The 24,407-nt window shown below is 46.0% G+C and overlaps 1 protein-coding gene across 2 annotated transcripts in view; it reads right to left on the bottom strand.

Moving 5' to 3' along the window:
* SPEF1 (sperm flagellar 1) overlaps positions 1–24,407 on the bottom strand; it is a 157,342-nt gene that overhangs the window by 95,989 nt on the left and 36,946 nt on the right. For both annotated transcript variants that reach the window (XM_029594167.1, XM_029594163.1), the window contains exon 3: positions 10,201–10,357. In XM_029594167.1, coding sequence (XP_029450027.1) covers positions 10,201–10,357 — 157 coding nt within the window. The remainder of the gene's footprint in view (positions 1–10,200; positions 10,358–24,407) is intronic.

The following is a 24,407-nucleotide window of genomic DNA, read 5'->3' as shown; positions in this document are numbered from 1 at the left end:
AGTCCATTGTTCGCGAGGCCAGCCTGCCACAGTGGCCACCCACTCAAAAGTAATAAGAAAGGCTTCCGGGTCATCACCCGGCCCCATCTTTTCCAACTGAATGTTCAGCGGGGCTTCAGTCTGTCCAAGTCCCGCAGCCCCCGGGATCTGCTGTGGGGTACCTGAGGGTCCTGTGGTGAGCTGTGCCACGCATAGTTGTGTAACCTTTCGCTGTTCGTCTAGAAGCTGTAGCAACGGACGTTGTTGCTGTTGCTGTAGTTCCATCATCTGGCGCATTAGCTGCTGCATTCCTTCCTGCTGCTGCTGCATCTGGGCGGTTAACCACTTCAATACATCGTCTGATGCCATCTCTGCAAAAAAAACCCCAACATGACGGGACCCAAGTGTGGCCTTTCAACACTTGACCCCTCTTGCTCCTTATCCGGGATATTCCCGCCCCGTAGCTCTAGCTGCTTACCAGCGGCTATTAGTTCACTAGCAGAAAAAGCGTGAGACGAAAAGAAAAAAATTTATTTTTTTTCCTCAGGGCTACTGCCCTCGCTGCAGCTTAGCTTCTTCTCCGCCCTGCTGGCAATCCTCTTTTAGGCTGTCTGATCTACATTTACCTTCACCAGATCAGTAAATGCCCTGGTATGTCCTTTTTCCTCCTCCCGGCTCCTCTGGATGGCAAGTTCCGCACAATCCCACTGCTGCCACCAAATGTAATGGCTCACCGCTAGCGCTGCCCTGGGTGCTGGTACTCTGCCTCTTGCTCAGGCCTTTTGTGAGTCCCTGATATCCCGGGAGTCCGTCAGCCGCTCGTAACTCCTTGGGTTCGGGTCTCAGCAGGCCCTGGCTTTGCTGGGCTTCCGGGTTCTCCTTGTACGGAGTTGGGGGTGAAACAGCCCCCAATCCCCCAAAGATAACACAGAGAGACAGTTTCTTCAAAGCATTTTATAAGGCAATAGATGGATCTATTACATTTACTCCTTCTCATCCCCCCCGCCTCCACCAGTTCTGAGTGGATCAAAACCTAGACAAATGACCCTGCCCCCAAGCACTCCAGCTCCCTCACACCCGGTGCTTGCGCAGAGTTACCTCTCACATCCCACACGTCTATATTTAAATACCAGACACACCAGGCTCTTCAGAGCCCTTCTCCCCAACTTCCTTTAAGGTATAAGTTATACCTCTCCCCTTTCTGGCTACTCTGTATCCATATGAGAGCTGGAGGATTCTTCTCCCCCAGAACCTACCTCCATCTCCTCCTCCTCCTGCTTCCCAGAGCTGGCTTTTTCTGGCCATTGCCACCATGTAGGCACGCCCTCTTCCTCTAACTCCATCGGTTCACCTGTGTCTGACTCGTTATTCTCTGAGTCTGCCAGCTGTACGCCTTCAGGCTCTCCCCACGGGTCAGGTGGTGGCTCTAAGAACCTGGGATTTGTAGTTTTTCTTGTCCTCAACTGCGCCCTCTGCTGTCTGGCTCTGGTATTACCTGCCGCCCTATGTTGTCTTGTCTGTTCCTGACCCCGGCAGTACTGCACTGCATCACAGTCACCTACCACTCAACCGGTTTTTAACTCATTCAGTTACTCTAAGGCCCATACCATGCATGCTGAATTTATTTATAAGTCACCTATGTCGAACCATGTCAAAGACCTTACTGAAATCCAAGTATACTACATCTAGATCCAACTCTCTGCCTCGGATCTTTCAATCCATTGGATTCCAGAAACTGCTCTATCTTCGGTTTTAGCAGTGATTCCATTAATTTGCTCACCACTAATCAGCTTGTAGTTCCCAGCCTTCTCCTTACTTCCACTTTTGTAAACAGGAACCACATTCTCATAGAAACATAGAAATGACAGCAGAAAAAGACCAAACGGCCCATCCAGTCTGCCCAGCAAGCTTTCACACTTTTTTTTTCTCATACTTATCTGTTACTCTTGGCCCTTATTAGTAACTTTTTGGTTCTAGTTAGCTTCCACCCCCGTCATTGATGTAGAAAGCAGTGCTGGAGCTGCATCTAAGTGAAGTATCTAGCTTAATTGGTTAGGGGTAGTAACTGCTGCAATAAGCAAGCTACTCCCACGCTTATTTGTTTACCCAGCCTGTGCCATTCAGTCCTTGTTGGTTGTTGTCTGAATATAATTCCTCTTTTCTTTATTCCCCCCTGCCGTTGAAGCAGTGAGTTGCGCTGGATATGTATTCCAAGTGAAGTATCAGGCTTAATTCACCCATCTCCAATCCACATCCACCTTTCTCTAATCCAGTGCTTCCAAGGAAGCAGTGGAACTGCCAAAATTTCTCTTTTCCCTTAATACTCTCAGACGTATCCGATCCAGCGCCATTACTTTATTGACTTTAAGTTTAGTTAGCTCCTCACAACATACTATTCTGAAAAACATTTGAGGTTTATTTCACTTACAATCTTGTGTTTGTTTTTTGTGGTCCTGTTCCTGGTTCTTCTACAATGAATAGCGAACAGAAATATTTGTTAAGCAATTTCGCTTTTTTCTCGGTAGTCTCTACATATTCTTCCTCTTCACTTCTGAGTCTCACAATGTTGCTTTTACACTTCCTTTAATCACTAATACAGTATATCTAAAAAAAAAAGGTCTTCTCCCCCTGTTTTATCATTTTTTTCTATTTTTTCTTCCATTTGCATCTTTGCATTTCTAGATATTATTGCTTGTTTTCCTCTTTCTGCAATCTCTTGTAGTTTATAAATGCTAAGCTTTTTTATCTTACCTTTTCAGCTACTTCTTTAGAAAACTATAGCAGCCTCTTTTTCCTTTTTCTTTATTTTCTTTCTTAACAAAAAGATTAGTTGCCCTTATAATATCTCCTTTTAGTTTTGCCCACTGCTCTTCTACTTCCTCTAGATTTTCCCATCCAGCTAGCAAGTCCCTGCAGTACTCCCATATTTTAACAAAGTTAGTTTTCCTGAAGCCTAGGACCCTTGCCTTTGAATTAATCATTTCCTGCACTCTAATGCTGAACTACACCACTTGGTGATCACTGGATCTCAGATGATCAACCACTACAACATTAGAAACACTGTCCCAATTGGTAAGCAAACTCTAGTTGGCCTCCTATGAGAACAGATTATTTCTTTTGTGCCTCTGACTGTAACAATTTGCTTTGAAAGTAAACACTCTATATTTGTACAAATTGAATAAAGAATGCCAACACATACAGTTTCTTAAATGGTAAGAAATCTGTGTTGTAACCTAAAGGATGGATGAGTACTACAAGCTTTATTGGGAAGAATGGACTTGTGGTTAGAGCACTGGACTGTGATTAAAGAGATACCTTGGGTCATGAAGTCAGGATTCCCTTCAGCCACTGCCTCTTTGTCACTTGAGGAAGTCATTTTGGGAAGCAATTTTCAAGTTGTCTGCACTGGGGCAAAGACTGCATATACAGTACATTTCACCTGCGGACTTTACTCCAATAGGGCTAAATGGTAAATTTTCGCAATGGAGAAAGGTGAATAGTGGAGTGCACCAGCGATCTATTCTGAGACCACTGCTTTTTAATATATTTAAAAATGACCTGGAAATGGGAACAAGTGAGGTGATCAAATTTGCGGATGACACAAAATTATTCAAAGTTATTAAATCACAAAAGGATTGTGAGAAATTAGAAGAGAACACTGCAAAATTGGGAGACTGGTCATGCAATTGGCAGATGAAAGTTAATGTGGACAAGTGCAAAGTGATGCACTTAGGGAAGAGTAACCCAAATTATAGCTATACAATCCAAGGTTCCACATTAGAAGTCACCACTCAGGAAAAGGATCTAGGTGTTATTGTTGAAAATACATTGAAATCTTCTGTTCAGTGTATAGCAGCAGCCAAGAAAGAAAATAGAATGCTAGGGATTATTAGGAAAGGAATGGAGAATAAAACAGAGAATATCATAATGTTTCTGTGTCGCTCCATGATGTGACCTCATCTTCAGTATTGCATGCAGTTCTGGTCACCACATCTCAAAAAAAGATATAGCAGAATTAGAAAAGGTACAGAAAAGGGCAATAAAAATGATAAAGAGAATGGAAGAATTTCCCTTTGAAGAAAGGCTAAAGGAGGTTAGGAGTCATCAACTTGGAGAAGAGATGGCTATAAATTAATGAGTGGCATGGAATGAGTAAACGTTAATCAGTTGTTTACTCTTTCGAAAAGTACAAAGACCAGGGGCCACACAATGAAGTTACTAGATAATACATTTAAAACTAATAAGAGAAAATATTTTTTTTACTCAATGCATAATTAAGCTCTGGAATTCGTTGCCAGAGGATGTGGTATAAGCTATTAGTGTAGCTGCATTTAAAAAAGGTTTGGACAAGTTCCTGGAGGAAAAGTACATTAACCATCAGTAAGGTAGAGTTGCAGAAATTCACTGCTTATTCTTGGGATAAGCAGCTTGGAATCTATCTATCCCATGGGATCTTGCCAGGTATTTGTGACTTGGATTGGCCACTGTTGGAAACAGGATATAGGGCTTCATAGAACTTTGGTCTTACTCAGTATGACAAGTCTTATATTATATTCCTATGTAAGGGTGTTCTTCACAATTCTCAAAGTGAAACAATGTGTGTGCTTTCTCTTTTAAACTTGCTGCTGCTGCTACAATTTCCACCTGGTCACATGAACTGATTTTTTGCATGGGTAGAATTTTGCTTGAAAAGTGCTCCTGAAGATTTAAAAAGGCAGTCTACAAAGCATGTTTACCATCTCCTGATCTAAAAACACCCCCGGGATGCCTCTTATTAATGTGAATAAAAATACACGCATTGTGGAATAATGTAAGGACTTTTAGCTGCATCAATTTTGGGTGGGCAATTTTGAGATAAACTGGTTATGAATGTAAAACACTTTTTTCCTGTGGCAATCAAAATTGTCTTCTTTAGCTCCTTCTGCCTCCAGGACCCAGTTAAAAAGAAGATATTTGGATTAATCTGACTTTCTGATCAAAATGGTTTCCATCTTTGTAATCATGGTTCCCTAAACAATTCCATGTCATTTATCCCCTTGTAATCAAAAGTGTCTGTCAATAATATGTACAGTACAAATAGGGTAAAGTTACAGGGTATGAAATATATCCTGCCAGAAGCTAGCACTCTGCTGCATGGGTTGCAGGGACAACTTCAGATCAACTTCTGTAAAGTCAATAGAACTACATTGTAACAACAGCAAATTGATGAGATAACTGAAAAGATCTATCAGTTTTACACTGCATGCACCATGTGTTACGAGCGCGTCCTCCACGCTGCTGACGAACCGAGGGCTTGGAGACCTTCGGATTCTGTTGCGAGCACGGTCGCCTCTAAAGCAGGTGTAGTGAGTCCTTGGGCCACGGCGAGACTCAGGGAGGAGCCCCAAGCCCCACCGTGGGAGGTGAGCCGGTGCAAGCATGGAGAGCTAGGCGAGGCATAGCTGGAGCAAGGAATAGAGAACAAGGTCTGACCCTCAACCGGACCTGCACGCCCACGGCAACCAACAACGCAATGTTGATTGATGAATGGTCCTCCGACTGTTCCAAGCCCTTTCGGACCTGCCGCTAGGTAATGGCATTGGGCAGCAGGCCGGACAGAGGACGAGGGCAGACAGAGTCCTTGGAACACAGAAGACATCACAAACGAAGACTGTAGTGAAGACATCATAGACGAGGGCTGAAGCAGAGACATCATAGACGAGGGCTGGGAAGGAAGACATTGGCACTGTCCCTCAGGGCGCCCTACTCAGCCCACCGACATGGGCAGACCCAATGGGCTGGTCGCGGACCACCCTGTCCCACTGAGCGCCCTACACAGCCCAGGAAGGCTGGTTGCGGACCACGCTGAGAATGGGACAAGTGCAGGGAAGAAGCAGGATACTGCACTCCTGGCAGTCTGAAGCAAGTAGAACATCAGGAATAAACATCTAGGAACATCTGGAACCAACATCAAGGAAACAGGCAGAGACACAGGGCAGGGAGCCGTCAAGACAAGCGAGACCACGGAGGACCTGGATCGGTCAGAAAACACAGGCAACTGTGGAACCCAATCCGAAGGCCAAGAGGAACTGAAGTGAAGGTCCTTTTATACTGCTGTATGCAGGCAAATCCCTGGGAGGAGTTCATCTGGACCGCCTCTCACAGGCCCTATAACTGCGGTGGAGTGCTGCGGGCCGGCCCCTAGGGAGAAGGGCGTGGCCGAACCAGGAAGTCCAAGCAGAGCCAAGCAAGCCACAGGCAGGCCTCAAGAACAGCGAGGCCTCCCAGGCCCTGGAGCAAGTCCTGGATAGTTCGCAGGCGAGGCCCTGGCTTCAGAGCGGCCTCCAGAAGAGAAGGTAAGATGCCTCCTCTGGCGCAGCCACAGGAGGGATTGCAACACCATGTAGAGATTATACAGAGCTGACAAGGTCCAATGAGCTTTGTGGTTCATTTTCTTGCTATCTTTTTTCACCATATACTTGTCTTTTCCACAGAAAGTCTCCTTATAGTTCTTATATTTTTTTTTTTAGCAAACCCTAAAGGAAAATAGGGAAAAAGAGAGAGAATAATGACAGGGATGATAAAGCGGTGAGGATGACTAACAAGGAGAAGTGATGAGGGGTTATTGTTTTACAGAATCCTCCCTTGATTCTGGATTTAGCTGGACAGTGGGTCTCTCACACTACTTTTCCTGGATTTCAGCATTAATCCTGAAAGAGAGAACTGGGAATGGGGAAAGCAAGCAGAGAGAACAGTGAGGCGAGAACAAGGTGGGTGAAGGGGTAAAAAGTAGAAGACAACTAAAACAAATTCAGAAAAAGGTGATGTGAGGGGAATTGGGCTGTATCTTGAAAAGTGATGGTCACAGGGACCTGGGTCCTGAAGGAAAAACAGAAGTAGCAGTGGTTGCCTTGTCCTGCTTCTGCAGTTGCTAAAGCCATTTCTTGTATCACAGGAGTCCAAAATCACTAACTGGGTCATTCCTCAAAATGTGTTACGGTGTTAACGCATGCATTAACAGCATAATGCATGGCACGAATATACGTTTTTTGGATGGGTGGGAACAGGGAGGAGTTTGGGCAGGATTTAGTTAAATGAGGGGTGTTATTGCACTGTGCGATAGCATAACACATGCTATTGCATGGTTTTAATGCTGGAAATGGCTACACCTTTTTTTCTGGTGTTAAGTTGTGTGATATGCCTGAAATGGCTGTAATGCAATTTGTGATACATTTTTGAAATTGCATTTTGGCCATTTCTGGGCTTAGGCTTGGGCAGGGAGAGAAAGAAAGAAGGGAAGGGAGTGGAAAGAGAGACAGAGAGAACCTCTAGGGAGGGCCTTACTGTGTGCACCTATTTATATCTCTATAGGAGGACCATCTAATAGATCAAGGTGAGGTGTTGGTGGTGGTTTAGGGGCCAGTTTCACATGTAGACTGAGATATATGAACAGCACAGTACACCTTGATGAAGATTTGATGTCATTTGGAGTGAGGAAAGTCTCGAAAAGATGAAATTTTGTACTATGTTATCTCACCCTAGCTTGATGGTACCCTGCTATAGCGTTCATCAAGCTAGGGTGAGAGAACATAGTAGAAATTTCATCTTTTTGAGACTTTTAAAACTCCAAATGACATCAAATCTTCACCAAGGTGTACTGTGCTGTTTGTACGTCTCACTCTACATGAGAAACTGGCCCCTAAACCATCCCTAACACCTCACTTCGACCTATTAGATGGTCCTCCTATAGAGATATAAATACTTAACTACTATAAGGGTCTTGCAGATTCTCTCTCACTTAGGAATGACATGCTAAATTTTCCCTTTTATGAAGCAGTAAGTTGTGGTGTGGTAATTAAAAAATTTCCATAAACACACCCCTTTTTGATATCAATGAGATAGTAACACTTTTTGATGAATCTAGCTGTAAGTTTGCTTGTGCGCTGTAGCAAAGAAGAGTAGTTCTATCCCTGCTGAGGAGATCTTTATTTATTTATGTATTTATTTATGTATTTATTTAGAATCTTTGGTATACCCCTTTCCTGGTAAAACCATCCAAAGCGGTAAACAAATCCTCAGCATGAGTTGCATCAAAAACATCATACATAAAACCTGGACAGGACCATTCCATAATTACCAACACTTATTTAAAACAATGGGAGATGGCCCATTGTTCTACATGTCATTCCACCTGCAGATACATCTTTAGGTTTTATTTTTAATAGTGAAACAAAACACTGTAATGAAAAACAAATGTGCAAAGTACGTGATTTAAAAATCAGTGAACTCTTTTGTTTCATCAACAGACTATAATAAATTTTGAGCTTCACTATTTCAGAAGAGTACAATCTCTCCACCTGTGCCAGAAACAGGATACAAATATAGCACATAGATGTTGCGTGTAATTAAAGGTCATACTGTACATAAGCATATCACTTCTGTCTTTACTTTTCCATCAGGAAACTGTGAATCATATTCTTGCATTTATAATTAGACTAGTGAAGCAGAAGCTCATTAGAATATGTGTTAAAATTATCTGTGCAGCTCAAGCAGCACTTCAGCACAGTAAGAAAGCTGTTCACAATAAGAGGAGTTTTGATGCATGAAATATATTGGAAGGGAAGGGAAAATCCTGTTGACAGGTCGAGCATTTAGGGGACAATTCTGAATAGCCTGCAGTGTTGCCAATGCAGGCAGGCACTTTCATTGTAAGCTATTTGCAAAGGGAAACTATCTGGGTACCCTTTGAAACTTGCCTACAATGTATGCACGCTAAACTCACCCACATCTGTTTGTACCAGCTAAGCAGGGGTAGTACAGGTATATTTGAAAGTCACCTGGATGCAGCCTGTTTTGCCCCCCAACTTAAATACCCTTTCCAGGAACACCTCTTTATATGGAAGATAAACATAGGCATGCTGTGAATTCCAACCCTACTTTGAATCCTGTTGAGGGAAACGATTTTCAGCCAGGGCATACTACGCAGGTAAATGCCTTTGAAAATTGTCTTCTAAAAGTCTATTATCCCTTCATGTCTTACTCAGCCTTCCAAGACAGTTCGAAGTCATGTCAGTTCCGTGGGACCACTGTATGGAAGAATCCCAGGGAGTGGGCAGTGATGGAGATCCCCAAGGCAGGGGTGGTGAATCAGCAGTGAGATTGGGCATGGTGTGCTGATCTGGGAGAGAGGAGGAGGGGAGAGGTGCAGTGGCCCAGGTGAAGGAGAGCTTTGTCAGTATGGGGAAGTGTGGCAGGGAAGGCAGCATTTGTCAGTTGATAGGAGGCAGGCTTAGATGCTTTCCTGTGATTTCCCAGGGAAAGGCACAGACAGTGGCTAATGGCAGATTCTGCAGCAGTTGCTGTAGCATCACAGGAATCAGAGGTCTTGCTTATGAGAAGCAGCAGAAAATGGCTGCAACAGTACTTGCAGTGATTATAGGGTTAAAAGTGAAAGACAGAGATTCACCAATCCTCTTAACTCCAGTAGGGACATTTTCTGATTCTTTTTTTCCCAGTTGGAGGAGGGTAGAGAACTTGCCACTCTCTCAGGAAATCATTATGGTGTGGCTTGTAGCAAGACATTTAAATTCAAGTGCACCTAAGTTGTGTGGTTGTCATGCTGTTACTGACACAGATAATGACTATCCCACAACACCTATGTACACCTGAGTAACTGGCATGAGGGGCAAACTGTGAATTGCTCCTTGGCACAATAACTGGTCATAGCACTCTGACTAGGAGACATATTTGGTAATGAGACTTAGAGTTTAAGCGTTAGTGAAAGTGAAGCCCATTTTAAGAGTACAAAGACCAGTGAAAAAGAGGAATGTTGCACGAGTTAAGTCCGGAATGCAAAATGCAAAATGTTAAGGTAAATATTTTGTTCATTTGCTTCTATAGACTGTATTGGAATATCATAAAATTATCCTAAAATATATTTAAAGTCATATATAGTAGAGACCTAACAGAATAAGAACATATGATGTGCCATGCTGGGCTCAGACCAAGGTCCATCAAACTCCGCATTCTGTTTCCAATAGCAGCCAATCCAGGTCACAAGTACCGGACAGATCCCAAAGAGAAGATCCATATAATAGAGACATAATTTCCTTCTGTGGCACTTCCAGAAAGGAGCATTTATGTGGCTAGCAGTTCTAACTACTGCACTATATCATATAATTATTAAAGGGCATGCCATAAGGTGGTTACCTTCCATCATCACATAATAAACTCTTTGCTGACCTGAGATGTTTCTGTTGTCATCTTGTTTTGTTTCAGCTTCTCTTCAATTTTCTGCCGCAAAGTGTACAGCACAAGCTCCACCACTCCAGGAGAGCACTGAACAATTTTACGCATCACATCCTCTGGAACGGAGAAGTTCAGTTTATTTAGCACCTTCCTGCAAAGAATAAAACACAGCACAGAGCTTAACAAAATAACAGCAGCCACAGAGGCACTGCGTGTCTGTCCTTGACAACAGCACTTTGTGTCTTCTGCAAGACTGCCTGGTTTCTATAAAGATCTTCCCACTCACACTCGCCTGGAGAGAGACATGCTCAGTTTAAAGGAAACGTTTCACAAACTGCAAAATATAAAAACAAAAAGCTTTTCCTTTTAATTTAATTTAAAAAGAGTTTCTATCCTGCACAATCCAACATGTTTGGTGGGCTAAAAATATACCTTCAAAATAAAATATCAAAGTATAAACAAATGAACAAATATTTCAGTTTCAGACTATATTTTGATAATCTTCTGATTCCCAGTTTGGCAAAAGAAAGAAACCCCCTTATAATTTGAAAAGCCATGAAATAGAACACAAGGGGAGGCCAGCCAGCTTCAAGGAGTCCCATGTGCTCATGTGAATGAGCAGATGATGTCATTGTGTACAGTGTTGACGGCAAACCATATGATTGCCATGCACAGAAAGAGCGAGCCCAAAACATACCACTGATTTTAATGCAGTATCTGATACAAAATAGGGCAGGCTCAAAATCTTGCAAATAGTTGGCAAGTTGCCAGCTGAGAAAGTAATGAACAGAAATTGCACCTGAAATTAGTGATATGCTCCTGAGAGCAGCTTTTTAAATTATTTTATGGAAACAGAATGCCTTAGCATGTGCATATTGCAGAATAAAGGTTTTGGCACCTAGAGCTGAATATGGTGTTACGGCAGGTAGGAGAACGAACAAATGATATGAGACAATCTACTTTAGTCCATTTGCAATTCTGAAATTCTTTTTGAGCTTTTAAGGAACATGTTTAGTACTGGCTGGTGCCACAAAGGAAACTGGATCCAGTCATGTGTGTGGACAATTGACCAGTTTGATGAGGGAAGCCTGTGGCTGAGGCTCACTATATAAATGCTAGGGGCTAGCTACTCAGGTAGTGCCAGGAGCTAGGTTAAAGTGGTATAGCCTGCAGTTGAGCACAGTAGCTGTGGTGATAGCAGTGCAGGATTGCATCCTCCTACACTGATAACTGTGCATAGGAACATACAAGGCAACGGAACAAGCAGTGCATTGTATCTTGCATGGCCATTGGGGAGGGGGGAACATTGCATAGAGGATTTCCATTGATGAGAAGGAGGGCATTATATTTTGGGAATTTTATGCAAAGGGGAAATGGAGTGGCTTTAGGAGGGTCATAGTAGTTAAGATCATATTTGGTGGCAAGTTCTAAGATGTAAGATGAAAGGGGAAGTTCCAGAGGTGCTTGGAAACTTCAGGCGTTCTGCATGAGGACTCTGGGACGCTTTTCTGTCTCTTGCACTGAGAATTGTTTAGTCAGGCATAGCAACTGCTATACAACATTCATGGTACATTCTAAAAAATTGTTCACGATTTCTTGTTGTTTTTTGAAAAAAAAAAAAAAAAAGACAAAACTGAGAGCATAGGCACGTGCCTGTGGTATGCAGTGAGGCAATGTCATCATTCCTTGTAAATGACATTCTCCATTGACAAGCAGGTATGAATTAGCCATAACATGTGGGTAAATTCATCCAATGGCACTGACATGAACCCAGCTTTCAGAGATCAGTAAAGGCTATTGAGCATGCACAAGAGTTCTCATGTTTGCATGCAGTCTTGTGGGTTCCTCAGTCTTTCTTCATCCAAGCTACCGAAGGTCTCACTCTTTACATTTTTTTGAATTTTGCCCTTACTGTTATATACTGCCTTGTTGTTTACTGTATTTTTATGCCACTCTCTCAACAGACCTCAAACAGAACTTTTAGAGTTAGAAATTGAGAAAAATCCAGTTAAGTGAGTTAGCCATATACAATTTATCGGCAAACTCACCCTGGATATTCAGCAGCATGAACTACGAAAGCTTTCTTTTATTTCATTTGAGGGAGAGAAGGGGGGGCAATATAACCCCAATGATTTGGGGGTTCTATTGGTGGGGGCTGAGTGGCAGTCACAGCCCATGTTTTCGGAAAGAGGGGGTGGGGGAACAATTTATTTTGTTAAGACGTGTCCTTGCACAGCTCGGAGGCCGCCGCCATCGTTTCTCCTGCGGCGGGCAGGGCCACCACTGCTGCCATTTTTTCCTGCATGGCGGGGCCGCTGCACATCCTGTTGCTCACGAGGCATGGAGCTGCCGTTCTGCTTCCCTCCTGTGGCTGGAGGCTGCTGCTGCAGACGCTGGGACCTGCTTTGCGGCCTAGTGCCGCCTCCAGCCCTCCTCTTCGTGGCATGGATGCCGCTGTCCGTGGTCCTGCCTCCTAGGCGCACAGCCGTGCTTCTCCTGCCTTCTTAAAGGGCCCGCGGTGGGAGTAGTCCCACAGCCCCATTTGATGATGTCATCCGGTTGTCTCCTCTTCAGCCCTATAAAAGGGCTCTTCGTCAGTCCTCCTGCGCCTTCGCAAGGAACCAGTCTGCTCCTGGACTTCTTTTCCATTCTAGCTGCTTCAAGGCACTTTGTCTTCATGGGAATTCCCTTGTTGTTTTCATCTGTGGTTTTTAGTCCTTTGTCTTGTCTTCGTCAATGGTTCCTAGTCTCTTGTCGGATCCCGTGTCCTCGTCTTCAGATGTTCCAGTCTTCTGATGTCCTAGTCTTCAGATGTCCTTAATGTCCTTGTCTTCAGATATCCCTGATGTCCTCATCTTCAGATGTCTGTCTCCAGATGTCCTCTTCTTCCGGCTCCTCTCTTTGGATGCCCTTGTCCTTGGATGTTCCTGGTTCTGGATTCAACTCCTAGCTCTCCCGCCAATTTCTGCTTCTAGATGACCTTCTGGTGCGACTTCCATGCCAGGTCTGAGGTTTTGCCTTCTGGATGACCTGTCAGGTGCGTCGATCACACTGGGTCACTGAAGCCTCTGCCTGGACTGGATCTTGCTTCGAGTGTCGCCCGGATTTTTCATCCTGAGTTTTAATCTTACTGTCATCTATCCACTCAAGTGTCTTCGTCGATGTTCCTGATGTTCCCCTCCTCTGATGTTCTTTCTCCAGATGTCCTACTATTCCCTGGCTCTTTGCTTCGGAAGTTCCAGATGGACTCTGCTACGAGAGCTGCCTGAGTCCTCTTCTTCATCCTGAGCCTCTGCCTGTCATAAGAACATAAGAAATTGCCATACTGGGTCAGACCAAGGGTCCATCAAGCCCAGCATCCTGTTTCCAACAGTGGCCAATCCAGGCCATAAGAACCTGGCAAGTACCCCAAAAACTAAGTCTATTCCATGTTACCATTGCTAATGGCAGTGGCTATTCTCTAAGTGAACTTAATAGCAGGTAATGGACTTTTCCTCCAAGAACTTATCCAATCCTTTTTTAAACACAGCTATACTAACTGCACGAACCACATTCTCTGGCAACAAATTCCAGAGTTTAATTGTGCGTTGAGTAAAAAAGAACTTTCTCCGATTAGTTTTAAATGTGCCCCATGCTAACTTCATGGAGTGTCCCCTAGTCTTTCTACTATCCGAAAGAGTAAATAACCGATTCACATCTACCCGTTCTAGACCTCTCATGATTTTAAACACCTCTATCATATCCCCCCTCAGTCGTCTCTTCTCCAAGCTGAAAAGTCCTAACCTCTTTAGTCTTTCCTCATAGGGGAGTTGTTCCATTCCCCTTATCATTTTGGTAGCCCTTCTCTGTACCTTCTCCATCGCAATTATATCTTTTTTGAGATGCGGCGACCAGAATTGTACACAGTATTCAAGGTGCGGTCTCACCATGGAGCGATACAGAGGCATTATGACATTTTCCGTTTTATTCATCATTCCTTTTCTAATAATTCCCAACATTCTGTTTGCTTTTTTGACTGCCGCAGCACACTGCACCGACGATTTCAATGTGTTATCCACTATGACACCTAGATCTCTTTCTTGGGTTGTAGCACCTAATATGGAACCCAACATTGTGTAATTATAGCATGGGTTATTTTTCCCTATATGCATCACCTTGCACTTATCCACATTAAATTTCATCCGCCATTTGGATGCCCAATTTTCCAGTCTCACAAGGTCTTCCTGCAATTTATCACAATCTGCTTGTGATTTAACTACTCTGAACAATTTTGTGTCATCTGCAAATTTGATTATCTCACTCGTCGTATTTCTTTCCAGATCATTTATAAATATATTGAACAGTAAGGGTCCCAATACAGATCCCTGAGGCACTCCACTGTCCACTCCCTTCCACTGAGAAAATTGCCCATTCAATCCTACTCTCTGTTTCCTGTCTTTTAGCCAGTTTGCAATCCACGAAAGGACATCGCCACCTATCCCATGACTTTTTACTTTTCCTAGAAGCCTCTCATGAGGCTTCTAGGAAAAGTGTCTTCGCCTCATCTATGTCTCCAAGTGTCATCGCCTGTCCTCGACCTCAGTCCATCCTGTCGCATCTGCCGATTCCAGGCGGAAGGTCCGAAAGGGCTATCGAGTGGCCGGAGGGCTACCCCAGAAACCAGCAATGAGTTGTTGGGTCTCTTCTGGTGCATTCAGGTACGGCAGAGGTCAGGGCTCAGCTTGTTTACCCATGTTTGGACACGTCTTGCCTGCCTCTGTGCTTCGTCAGAGTTCCTCTGCAGTCGCGCCGTGGTCCAAGGGCACACCAATCTCTACGGAATCGGGACCACTCCCTAGTGCTCCCTTAACACCATTGACTCCAAATGTGAATTGTTTTATGAGTACTCAGTGGCATCACTGTACATGGGCTCCAGATACCTTTAGGTTGTCATAACCTAACCCCAGAGACATATCTCCCACCCAATACTGCTCCATACAAATCCATTCTTTTTTCTCTTTACTTTTATACCATTCTAACAGGGGTCAGAGCTGGGCTGCTACGTAACACCATATAAGACTGGGAATACCCAGGCCTCCCCTGGATTTGGGTTGGTGCATTATTCCTTTCTTTACTCTTGAGGGTCTGTATCTCCAAATATAATCACAAATATGTCTCTGCCACAGTTTAAGACCTCATTCGAAATCCTAACATGTAAGGTTTGGAACAAACATCCAAATGTTGTGTTCTGCAGCCATGGTAGGCCACGACCGTGGTCCCCTACCTTGCCCGCGACGGCGAACCACCACGGGAGTCCCGGGGGAAGGCCCTGACTCTAGGCCCGTCGCTCCGGCATGGGTCCCTGTGCTGCTCCCCCCTCGCGGGGTCCAGCAGCGTTTTCCTCCATGGAGGAAATTCAAGATGGCTGCCGCCATCTTTAGGCGTGAGGCCGTGCTTCCTTGACAGATTTAAAGGGACCTGATCCCTTTAACTAGCTTCAGCTGTTCCCTATCAGCCAGAGCAGGGGAAGTATATAGGGCGGCTTCCTCTGCTCATTCCTTGACTTGGCAACTTCCATGGTTAGTCAGGTCCGCTTGCTTCGGTGAGTTCTTGTGCTTTGGATCCTTGTTCCTGTTTCATCTTAGTGTTCCTGTTTCCTGACTTCGGATCGGCTAGCGGTGATTCCTGGTATTGACTTCGGATTGGCAAGCGGTGATTCTCTGGTGTGTGACTTCGGACTGGCAAGTGGTGATCCCTCAGTGTGTGACCTCAGACTGGTAAGCGACGACCTTCTGGCACTTGACTTCGGACTCCTTCCTGACCATCGTCTCCAAGGGCCCGCCTAAGTCCCAGCGGCCCGGGTCCCTACGGGCTCCTCCCGGGGGGGACCGCGGGCTTCCAGGGGTGAAGCTCCAGTCGGCCCTTGCACCGAACTTCTTGACCTCTCAAAGGTCCACCTAAGTCCCAGCGGTCCGGGTCCCTACGGGCTCCTCCTGGGGGGACCGCGGACTTCCAGTGGCGAAGACACACTTCCTTTCTTCGACATCACGTCTCCTCGTCTGCCTCCACAGTCACCTCTGTCTCCAGTGCCGAGGGTCAGCTGGTCACGTCTTCTGTTCCTGCCTCGCCACCTGACAGGAGAACCTACGGATCCTCTTCCTAAGTTATTCCATGCTCCCGTCAGCCAAGAGTTCACAAGCCTGAGCATAACACCTAAATAGGGCAAAATATTCATTTTAATCACAGCTATCCGCCCAAACCATGACAGAGAGGATGTTTCTCACTTATCTAAATCCTTCTTAATTTTACCCAGCAATGGCTCAAAATTTAATATGTATTGGTCTTCACCTTGTTTCCTGATAATATCCCCAAGTATTTTATAATATGTGGAGCCCATTTGGATGGGTATCAAGCTTATAAGTCATTTGTAGATCATCAGGTACAAAGATATTCAGGATCTCCGACTTGTTCCAATTAACCTTAAAGCCTGAGACACTAGTAAAACTGCTCATCTCATTAACCACTGCTTCCAATGTGTCCCCTGGTTATGTTAATATGAATAGGTTGTTGTCTGCAAATAGTGAAAGCTTATAAAACATGTTGCCTGTATCAAACCCTTTCACATCTAATTTACCCCAGATCCTAACAGCAAACAGGCAGAGCGAGACAGCGCGAGAGAGAGAGAGAGACAGAGAGAGAGGAGAAAGAGAGACAATCTGACACTCTATATTTCTCCCATTGTAAGAAGAGCACTTTCAACTCAGGGTGGGTTTTGGTGTGTGTGTGGGGGGGGGCGGGGGGGGGGGGTCAGTGTTACATTAGTCTGCATAGGGTGCAAGGATCTGTAGACCCTTGTAACACCATCCCCCACCACCAAAACCTACCCTGAGGTTGAAGGTGCCCCTCTTACAGTGGGAGATATATAGTAGAGATGTGAATCGTGTGCCAGATCGTCTTAACGATCAGATTTGGCTGGGGAGGGGGGGGGGAATCTGATCGTTAAGATATGTGAATTGGAATCATTTCCGATTCCAATTCACATCGCTAATTTTTTTTTAGGGAGGCCCGCTCCGCTAAAAAAAACAACCCACCCGACCCTTTAAATCGACCCCACCCTCCCGACCCCCCCAAAACCTTTTAAAATTACCTGGTGGTCTAGGGGGGCCTCAGGGAGAGATCCAGGGGGGCCTCGGGGAGAGGAGAGATCCAGGGGGGCCTCAGGGAGAAATTTCCCGTTCCCAGGCATCAGCTGTTCTAAAAAAAAAATGGCGCCAATGCCCCTTTGCCCTTACCATGTGACAGGGTATCCGTGCCATTGGCCAGCCCCTGTCACATGGTAGGAGCACTGGATGGCCGGCGCCATCTTTAAAGATGGCGCCGGCCATCTTTACTCATCAGCCCCTATCGGGGGCATTTGTATTGTATCGTGCACTCTAACGATTTAGGACGATTTTAAAATTATCGTCAGATAATTTTAATCGTTCAAAAACGATTCACATCCCTAATATATAGAGTGTCAGATTGTCTCTCTCCCCCCCCTCCCCCCCCCCAAAATATGGTCATTTGTGCATGTAAAGGCTGCACACATACGCGCAGAAGGAATATTTTAAATTATATGTATGTGTACTTTTGTGTGCGATATACAATTAAGCATATCTTTGCTCATGTCCCCAATATGTGTTTTTATGGGTGAACACGCACTCCTTTTAAAATTTACCTGAAATGGTTCTAGGAAAATTGCAAACAAAAGATGTGGACATCCTTTTCGGGTACCCCTACCCACTGAAAAGGAAGCAGAATACCCCTATTCACCTTTATACATGCAATTGGGTTCTTGTAAAGCTTATTTAAGCAGCTAAGGGATCCCCAAATCTCATGCATTCCAGTGTTTTAACTAAAAAGGGCTAGTGCACCATATTGAAAGCTTTTTCTGCATCCACAGTAAGAAACAGAGATTGGAGACTCTTCTTGCTTGCCCACCACATGATATCAGCAATTTTCCTAACATGAATCTTGCCTGATCTGGATGGATAAGGTGTCCCATCATTCTGTTCTATTACGCCTGTCGGTCACAGATGGCTGCAACCACTAATACTCACCTCTTTCTTTGCTGCCTTGACATCATTGGGGAAAGTAGCGGCCTCCACCAGATACTGTCGACCTTCCTGGCGTTCCCGGGACAGCGTGGGTGCTGCTGACGGCCATCTTGCCTTCGGGATCACTTAGGCGCACAGGCCAGTCTTAAGCACATCATGGCGGGAACCTCGGGGGCGTCCCCTCCAGATGAAGTCTTCACTCTGCTATACTTAAGCTGGCTGGCCTTGCCTATTGACGAGTTAGCAAGGAGTTCCCTCGTTGCTGGATCCGCTTCACTCTTACGGACTTCCTGTTCCTGTTTCTGCAATTCGGCGTGAGACGCTCGGAGTACCCGCTCCTCGGGGGCCCTTCCTCGTCTCTGGCTATCCGCTCCTCGGAGGGCCTTCTGCCTTGGACTGCCGTCTGTTTCCATTCCCTGGGACCTCTCCTGGAACTACCACTCTGTGAGTACCTTGACTCCATGGATCACTACTATACCAGCCATATTGTGGGATCCTCTCCGATGTATCCCATGCCTCGGGCCACTACAGTGTCATCTCTAAGAGAGGGACCACTCCGGTGTACCCTGAGCTGCAGGCCATTACCGCATCATCGCTACAGGACCCTCACTAGTGTCCCCGTACCTCGGGCCACTACCATACCATCTCTGAGTGAGGAATCCTTCGGAGTACCCTGTGCTACAGGCCACTACTGCATCACCACTACGAAGAGACTTTTTCGGCATACCCCGCTCTGCAGACCATTACCGGATCTCCACGTCTAAGGTATTCCCTCTGGGTATACCCCTCTGCTCAGACCTTGTTACTTTTCCTGCACCCCCCCGCTCCACGGGCTGTGCCTTTCTACCTCTGTAATAAAGATTCTATTCCACAGCTGTGTCTGATGTCCGCTGAGACCATGCCTCCCGACAGTGAGGCTCACAGGGCTCCTCCCTGTGGATGGTACCATCTCTCACCTCGTCCCAGGGCCCACACACCTACAAGTCATAACATGTTCATTCTATTTGCTAATATTTTGGCCAAATTTTTAGGTCAAGATTAATAAGTGATATAGACCAGTATGAACCACAAAGAGATGGATCAAGACCAGGTTTAGCAATAATCATGACTCCCGTTAAATTGAATCCAGTGAGAAAATGTCCCTCTCCTCATAGAAAATTAAACATTTTAGCCAACAGTTCTGCCAAAATTAGAGAAAATTGTTGGTAAAACTTAGCAGTGTAATTGCCAAGCCCAAGGAATTTGCCAGCTTTAAGATTTTTAATAACATGTACTACTTCTGCAATGGTGATCCTTTTATCCAGCCAATCACGGTCATCTTCAGATAAACAAGGAAGACAGATTTTACTAAGGTAATCTGTAATGTCAGTGTGCTTAATAGATTCCTCTGTACCATACAACTCCTAATAAAACTGGAGAAAATGCTCTCTAATGTCTGTGCTATTAAATAAACGTTCCTTTCCTGCATGGCATTTCTAGGTTGATTAATGAATCCTAGATGAGAGGAGAGGGAGGGGGGAAGGGGTGAGTGGGATAGGGGAAAAGGGGGGGGGGGAGTCGAGAGTGGGGGGGGGGGGGGAGGGAGAAAACTGTAAATGAGCTTATCTTTGCTATTTGTGCTTAAGTGTCTCAGGGAGGTATAAGTGTATAAACCTCCCGGGTTGCATGTTCTTTTCTGTTTGTGTATCAACTTGTTTGTGTATCAACTGGTTTTAAGATTGAATGATTTTTTATTGAGCATGAACAAAAAAGAACATACAACCCGGGAGGTTTATACACTTATACCTCCCTGAGACACTTAAGCGCAAATAGCAGAAATAAGCTCATTTACAGTTTTCTCCCTTCCCCCCCCCCCCTCTCGTCTTCCCCCTCCCCTTCCCCCCTCCTCCAGGACTCCCCCCCCTTTTCCCCTATCCCACCCACCCCTTCCCCCCCTCCCTCTCCTCTCGTCTAGGATTCATGTAATCAACCTAGAAATGCTCTGTTATGCTGGCAAAAAAACCAAACAAATCTGTACATTTAGACAGGGTTCAGCTGAACTATAGAACAATATATCTAAATTGTCAGGGTGGATGCGTCATTAGTCAGTAAGTATCAGACTCCTTACTAGTTGGGGTAGAGATTGTATGTAAACGTTCCAAATCTTCAAGAATTTGCGATGATGCAACGGCGTCGTCCTGGATGCTAAATTTTCCATCTGCAGTAACTTATGTTCCTCGGCATATTATTGATCCAGCTAAAGTCCTCCTTTCAGCTACGTTCACTGTAGCACCTGAGAAGACGGTGGTTCCCAACAACTCCGACGAAAAGTACTTCGATGGGCTCACGACTCCTTAACTGCAGGCCACCCAGGGCAGTCTAGAACCCTCTCCACTCTCCAGTGGTTCTACTGGTGGCCTATCATGAAGAAGGACACACAGGCCTATGCTGAGTCCTGTCCCACATGTGCTCGTCATAAGCCCCCAGTGGGTCGTCCTTGGGGTCTCCTGCAATCACTTCCCGTGCCTAGTGAATCATGGATGCACATAGCCACAGATTTTATTGTGGTCCTTCCTCCTACGGGTGGCAATAATACTATTTGGGTCACCGTGGATCGATTTTTGAAAATGGCTCACTTTGTGGCGCTACCTGGTCTTCCTTCAGCACCAGAGCTAGCTAACCTGTTCATCCGTTACGTATTCCATCTCCATGGCCTCCCTACACATATCCTATCAGATCGGGGAGTACAATTCACTCCCCAATTTTGGAAATCCCTCTGCAAAAAGTTTGTCATCTCATTGGATCTCACTTTGGCTTACCATCCCCAAGCCAATGGGCAGACGGAGAGAACAAACAATTCACAGCAGAATGATTGGTCCGACCTTCTGCCATGGGTGGAATTTGCCTTAAATTCCCACCAGTCCACATCCACCAGGTTATCACCCTTCCAGGTGGTTTACGGACGCCAGCCACTGCCTCCTCTCCCACTCTTGCTATCAGTGCCATCTCCAGTGGCACAGGCTACCGCGAAGGAGTTGCATCGACTTTGGGATAACACCAAACAACTTCTTCAGCAAGCCGCTCAAAGATCAAAGAAACTCTACCATGCTCATCATCGAGAAGCTCCTCAATTTAACCTGGGAGACAAAGTGTGGCTCAGCACCTGGTTTATTTGACTTAAACTGCCTTCGGCCCGCTTCACCCCCAGATACATTGGGCCTTTTCCCATGCTTTGCCGGCTGGGCCCAGTTACCTACAGCCTTCGACTGCCCTCGTCTCTTAAAATCCACAATGCCTTCCACATATCTACTAAATGCCTTCCACATATCTACTAAAACCTCTGGAACTGTCTGACTTCTCCAAGAAATCACTAGAGCCCCAACCTCGGTCATCAGAAGCGGATGTCACTTTTCAAGTCCAAGATGTCTTGGACGTCAGGAAGCGTTGAAAGAGGTGGGAGTATCTCCTCTCATGGGAGGGCTTTGGGCCTGAAGAAAACAGTTGGGAGCCTGCAGCCAACATCCTTGACAAGGATCTAATCAGGCAGTTCCATGCCACACATCCTGGAAAAACCAAACCCCCGGGGGGGGGGGGGGGGCTTATTAGAGAGAGTACTGTTATGACTGTCGATCGCAGACGGCTGCGACCGCTCTTACTCACTTCATGTGCTGCTGCCCTCTCTTCCTTGGGTGAAATTGCGGCTGTGGCTAGCCGCTTCCAACGCATGTTGCCCTGTTCCAGGACTCCATATGGCAGCGGGGACGCCGTCGACCACCATGTCTCCTCCAGGCCTTCCTAGGCACGCGCATGCGATACTTGGCCCTTCTTTAAGGACACTAGGGCAGGAACCTCAGAGGCATCTCCTCCTGCTGACATCACTAGCCCTGGACTCTTAAGCACCACTGGGGCCTGGCTCTAATCGACTTGTCAACGAGTTCCTTCATTACTGATTCCTGCTGATCTCTCCTCGGACCGTGGTTCCCGTATCCTGCACTTCCTGGTGTGAGACACTCTTCGAGTACCCGCTCCTCGGGGGCTCACTCCTGTCTCTGGCTATCTGCTCCTCGGAAGGCCCTGCACCTCGGAAGCCTTGCCTGCCAGCTACCCCGCTCCTCAGGGTCGCTTCTGGAACTACACTGCTTCTTGAAGACTCAGCGTTGGTGTACCCCTCTCTGCGGGCCATTGCTTTTTACTTCAGTGACTGTGCCACGCTCCCCCGCTCCTCAGGGCAACGCCTTGAGTACTTCAGTGACTATGCCCACTCCTCGGAGCAGCGCCCTGCTTCACTTCAGGGCTCCTTGGGGTAGCATCTACGTGCAGTGCCAGAGACCCCTGGGCCTTCCCTGCTCCTCGGGTAAGCCTATGTCATTTCTCCCGTACTGACTCACCCCATGGCTCCGCCCCTTGGGGTTGTTCCCTCAGTACTCCTCCATACCTTGCCTTGCATTCCCCGCTCCTCGGGGCCTGCTCTGCACTCCACCACAGGGAGTTCCTACTCTGGCATTTACATCCACACCCCAGTCTCTCTTTCTCTCTGTACTCCCTGGGCTGTGTCATCTGCTGCTACAGACCTCGCCTCCCGACTGTGAGGCCCAGTGGGGCTCCTCCCCGTGGGCAGTACCAACTCTCACCTCGGGCCAAGGATCCACCAACTCACGGATCCTAGCATTGCTTAACTGGGGGTGAATAGGTTTTTAGTTATATAGATTGGACAGTTTTATTATCTGTAATATTATGTATTATTTATGTTGTTTTATATATTATTGGATGTAGTACCTTGCTTTGAATGTCTGAGGAAGTGAGTAACACATTTTTAAGTGAATATAAATAAACAAGGTAGAGTTTACTAATGAGTAGGATAGAGGCTGATGGTCAGTTCTGGTAGAGGTTAAGGATCACATCCATACAGACTGCAGGGTTACACTTATGAATTATAAATAATAATAGTGTTTTAAATAAAAAAAAAAAAGCTGGCGCAGCTACACAGAGAACAAATGGGATAGGAGCTTCACCTATATCAACTCCTTTCCCCTTGGGTTGAGCCCTTGGGTTCCGGGAGCCAGCAGGTCTTAGACAAGCATCTCTATGGAAGTGAAATAAGCACAGGTCTAGGGCCAGATTAGGGTCAGAGGCAGGCAGCAAGCTAGAAGGGTCAATGTCCAGGCAGGGGACAGTGGCAGGCAGCAAACAAGAATGGTCAGTATCCAGGCAAAGGTCAAAGGCAGGCAGCAAACAAGAATGGCCAAAGTCCGGGCTAGGGTCAGATCCAGAAGTCAGTCTGAAGGCAGGCAGGAAACTAGGAGAAAGACTGACACAGCAGGGGAGGTAGGGAGGCAAGGGTTGGATAAGATGAGGCTGGACAGGCTGGAGAGCCAAGGCAAGCTGACTGGAGAGATGAGGCAAGCTGGGCTGGAGAGACGAGACAGACACAGGATCAGGAATGCAGGAAGCAGGAAGCAGCAACTCACACTACACACAGGATGCAAGTGACCTGTTGCTGAGCCAAAGAGGAGGCAGTAGGAAAGCCCTTAAATAGGGCTCTGGAAGTGACTTCATCACAGGGATGCCGCGGTCTGTTCCCATTGTGGGCCCTTTAAATCTGGCAATGCCGGCTACACGAACGCCTAAGGATATGCACAGATGGTGGCGGCTAAGGTGGCCTCCTGCCGCATGTGGAAGTCAGTGGCATTCGCAACAAGAAGGAAGCCCAAATGACCAGCAGTGTTAGGGTGAGTGCCACGGATTGCGGGAGCATCTTGCAAGTTGCCAAGTATCACAGATATTCAGCCACTATCCAGCTGAGAAAGTTATTTATTTGTTTGTTTGTTTATTTGTTTGAAATTGCTTCCCCCCCCCCCCCCCCGCCCCGCCAAATTTCAGGGTGGGTTACATCAACAATATACACAATGGATGAAACATACATATCAACATTAAACAAACAAAATGGTGCTAAAACACAGTAAAACTGGCTGTCAAACGCAATAATTGAGCATGACACTTATGCGTGAAATGCCTGAGTGAATAGATACATTTTTAGCGCTCTCTTAAATTCCTTAGGATCTGCCAAAGAGCGTAATGCTACAGGTACAGAATTCCAGATGCCTGGTCCTGCAATAGAGAAGGCTCTTTCATGTGTAAAAGAGAGCC

Source organism: Rhinatrema bivittatum, chromosome 1 (genome assembly GCF_901001135.1).
Source record: "Rhinatrema bivittatum chromosome 1, aRhiBiv1.1, whole genome shotgun sequence".
Taxonomy (NCBI): Eukaryota; Metazoa; Chordata; class Amphibia; order Gymnophiona; family Rhinatrematidae; genus Rhinatrema; species Rhinatrema bivittatum.
The sequence above is the reverse complement of the archived record's forward strand: the minus strand, read 5'-3'. Positions and strand labels throughout refer to the sequence as shown.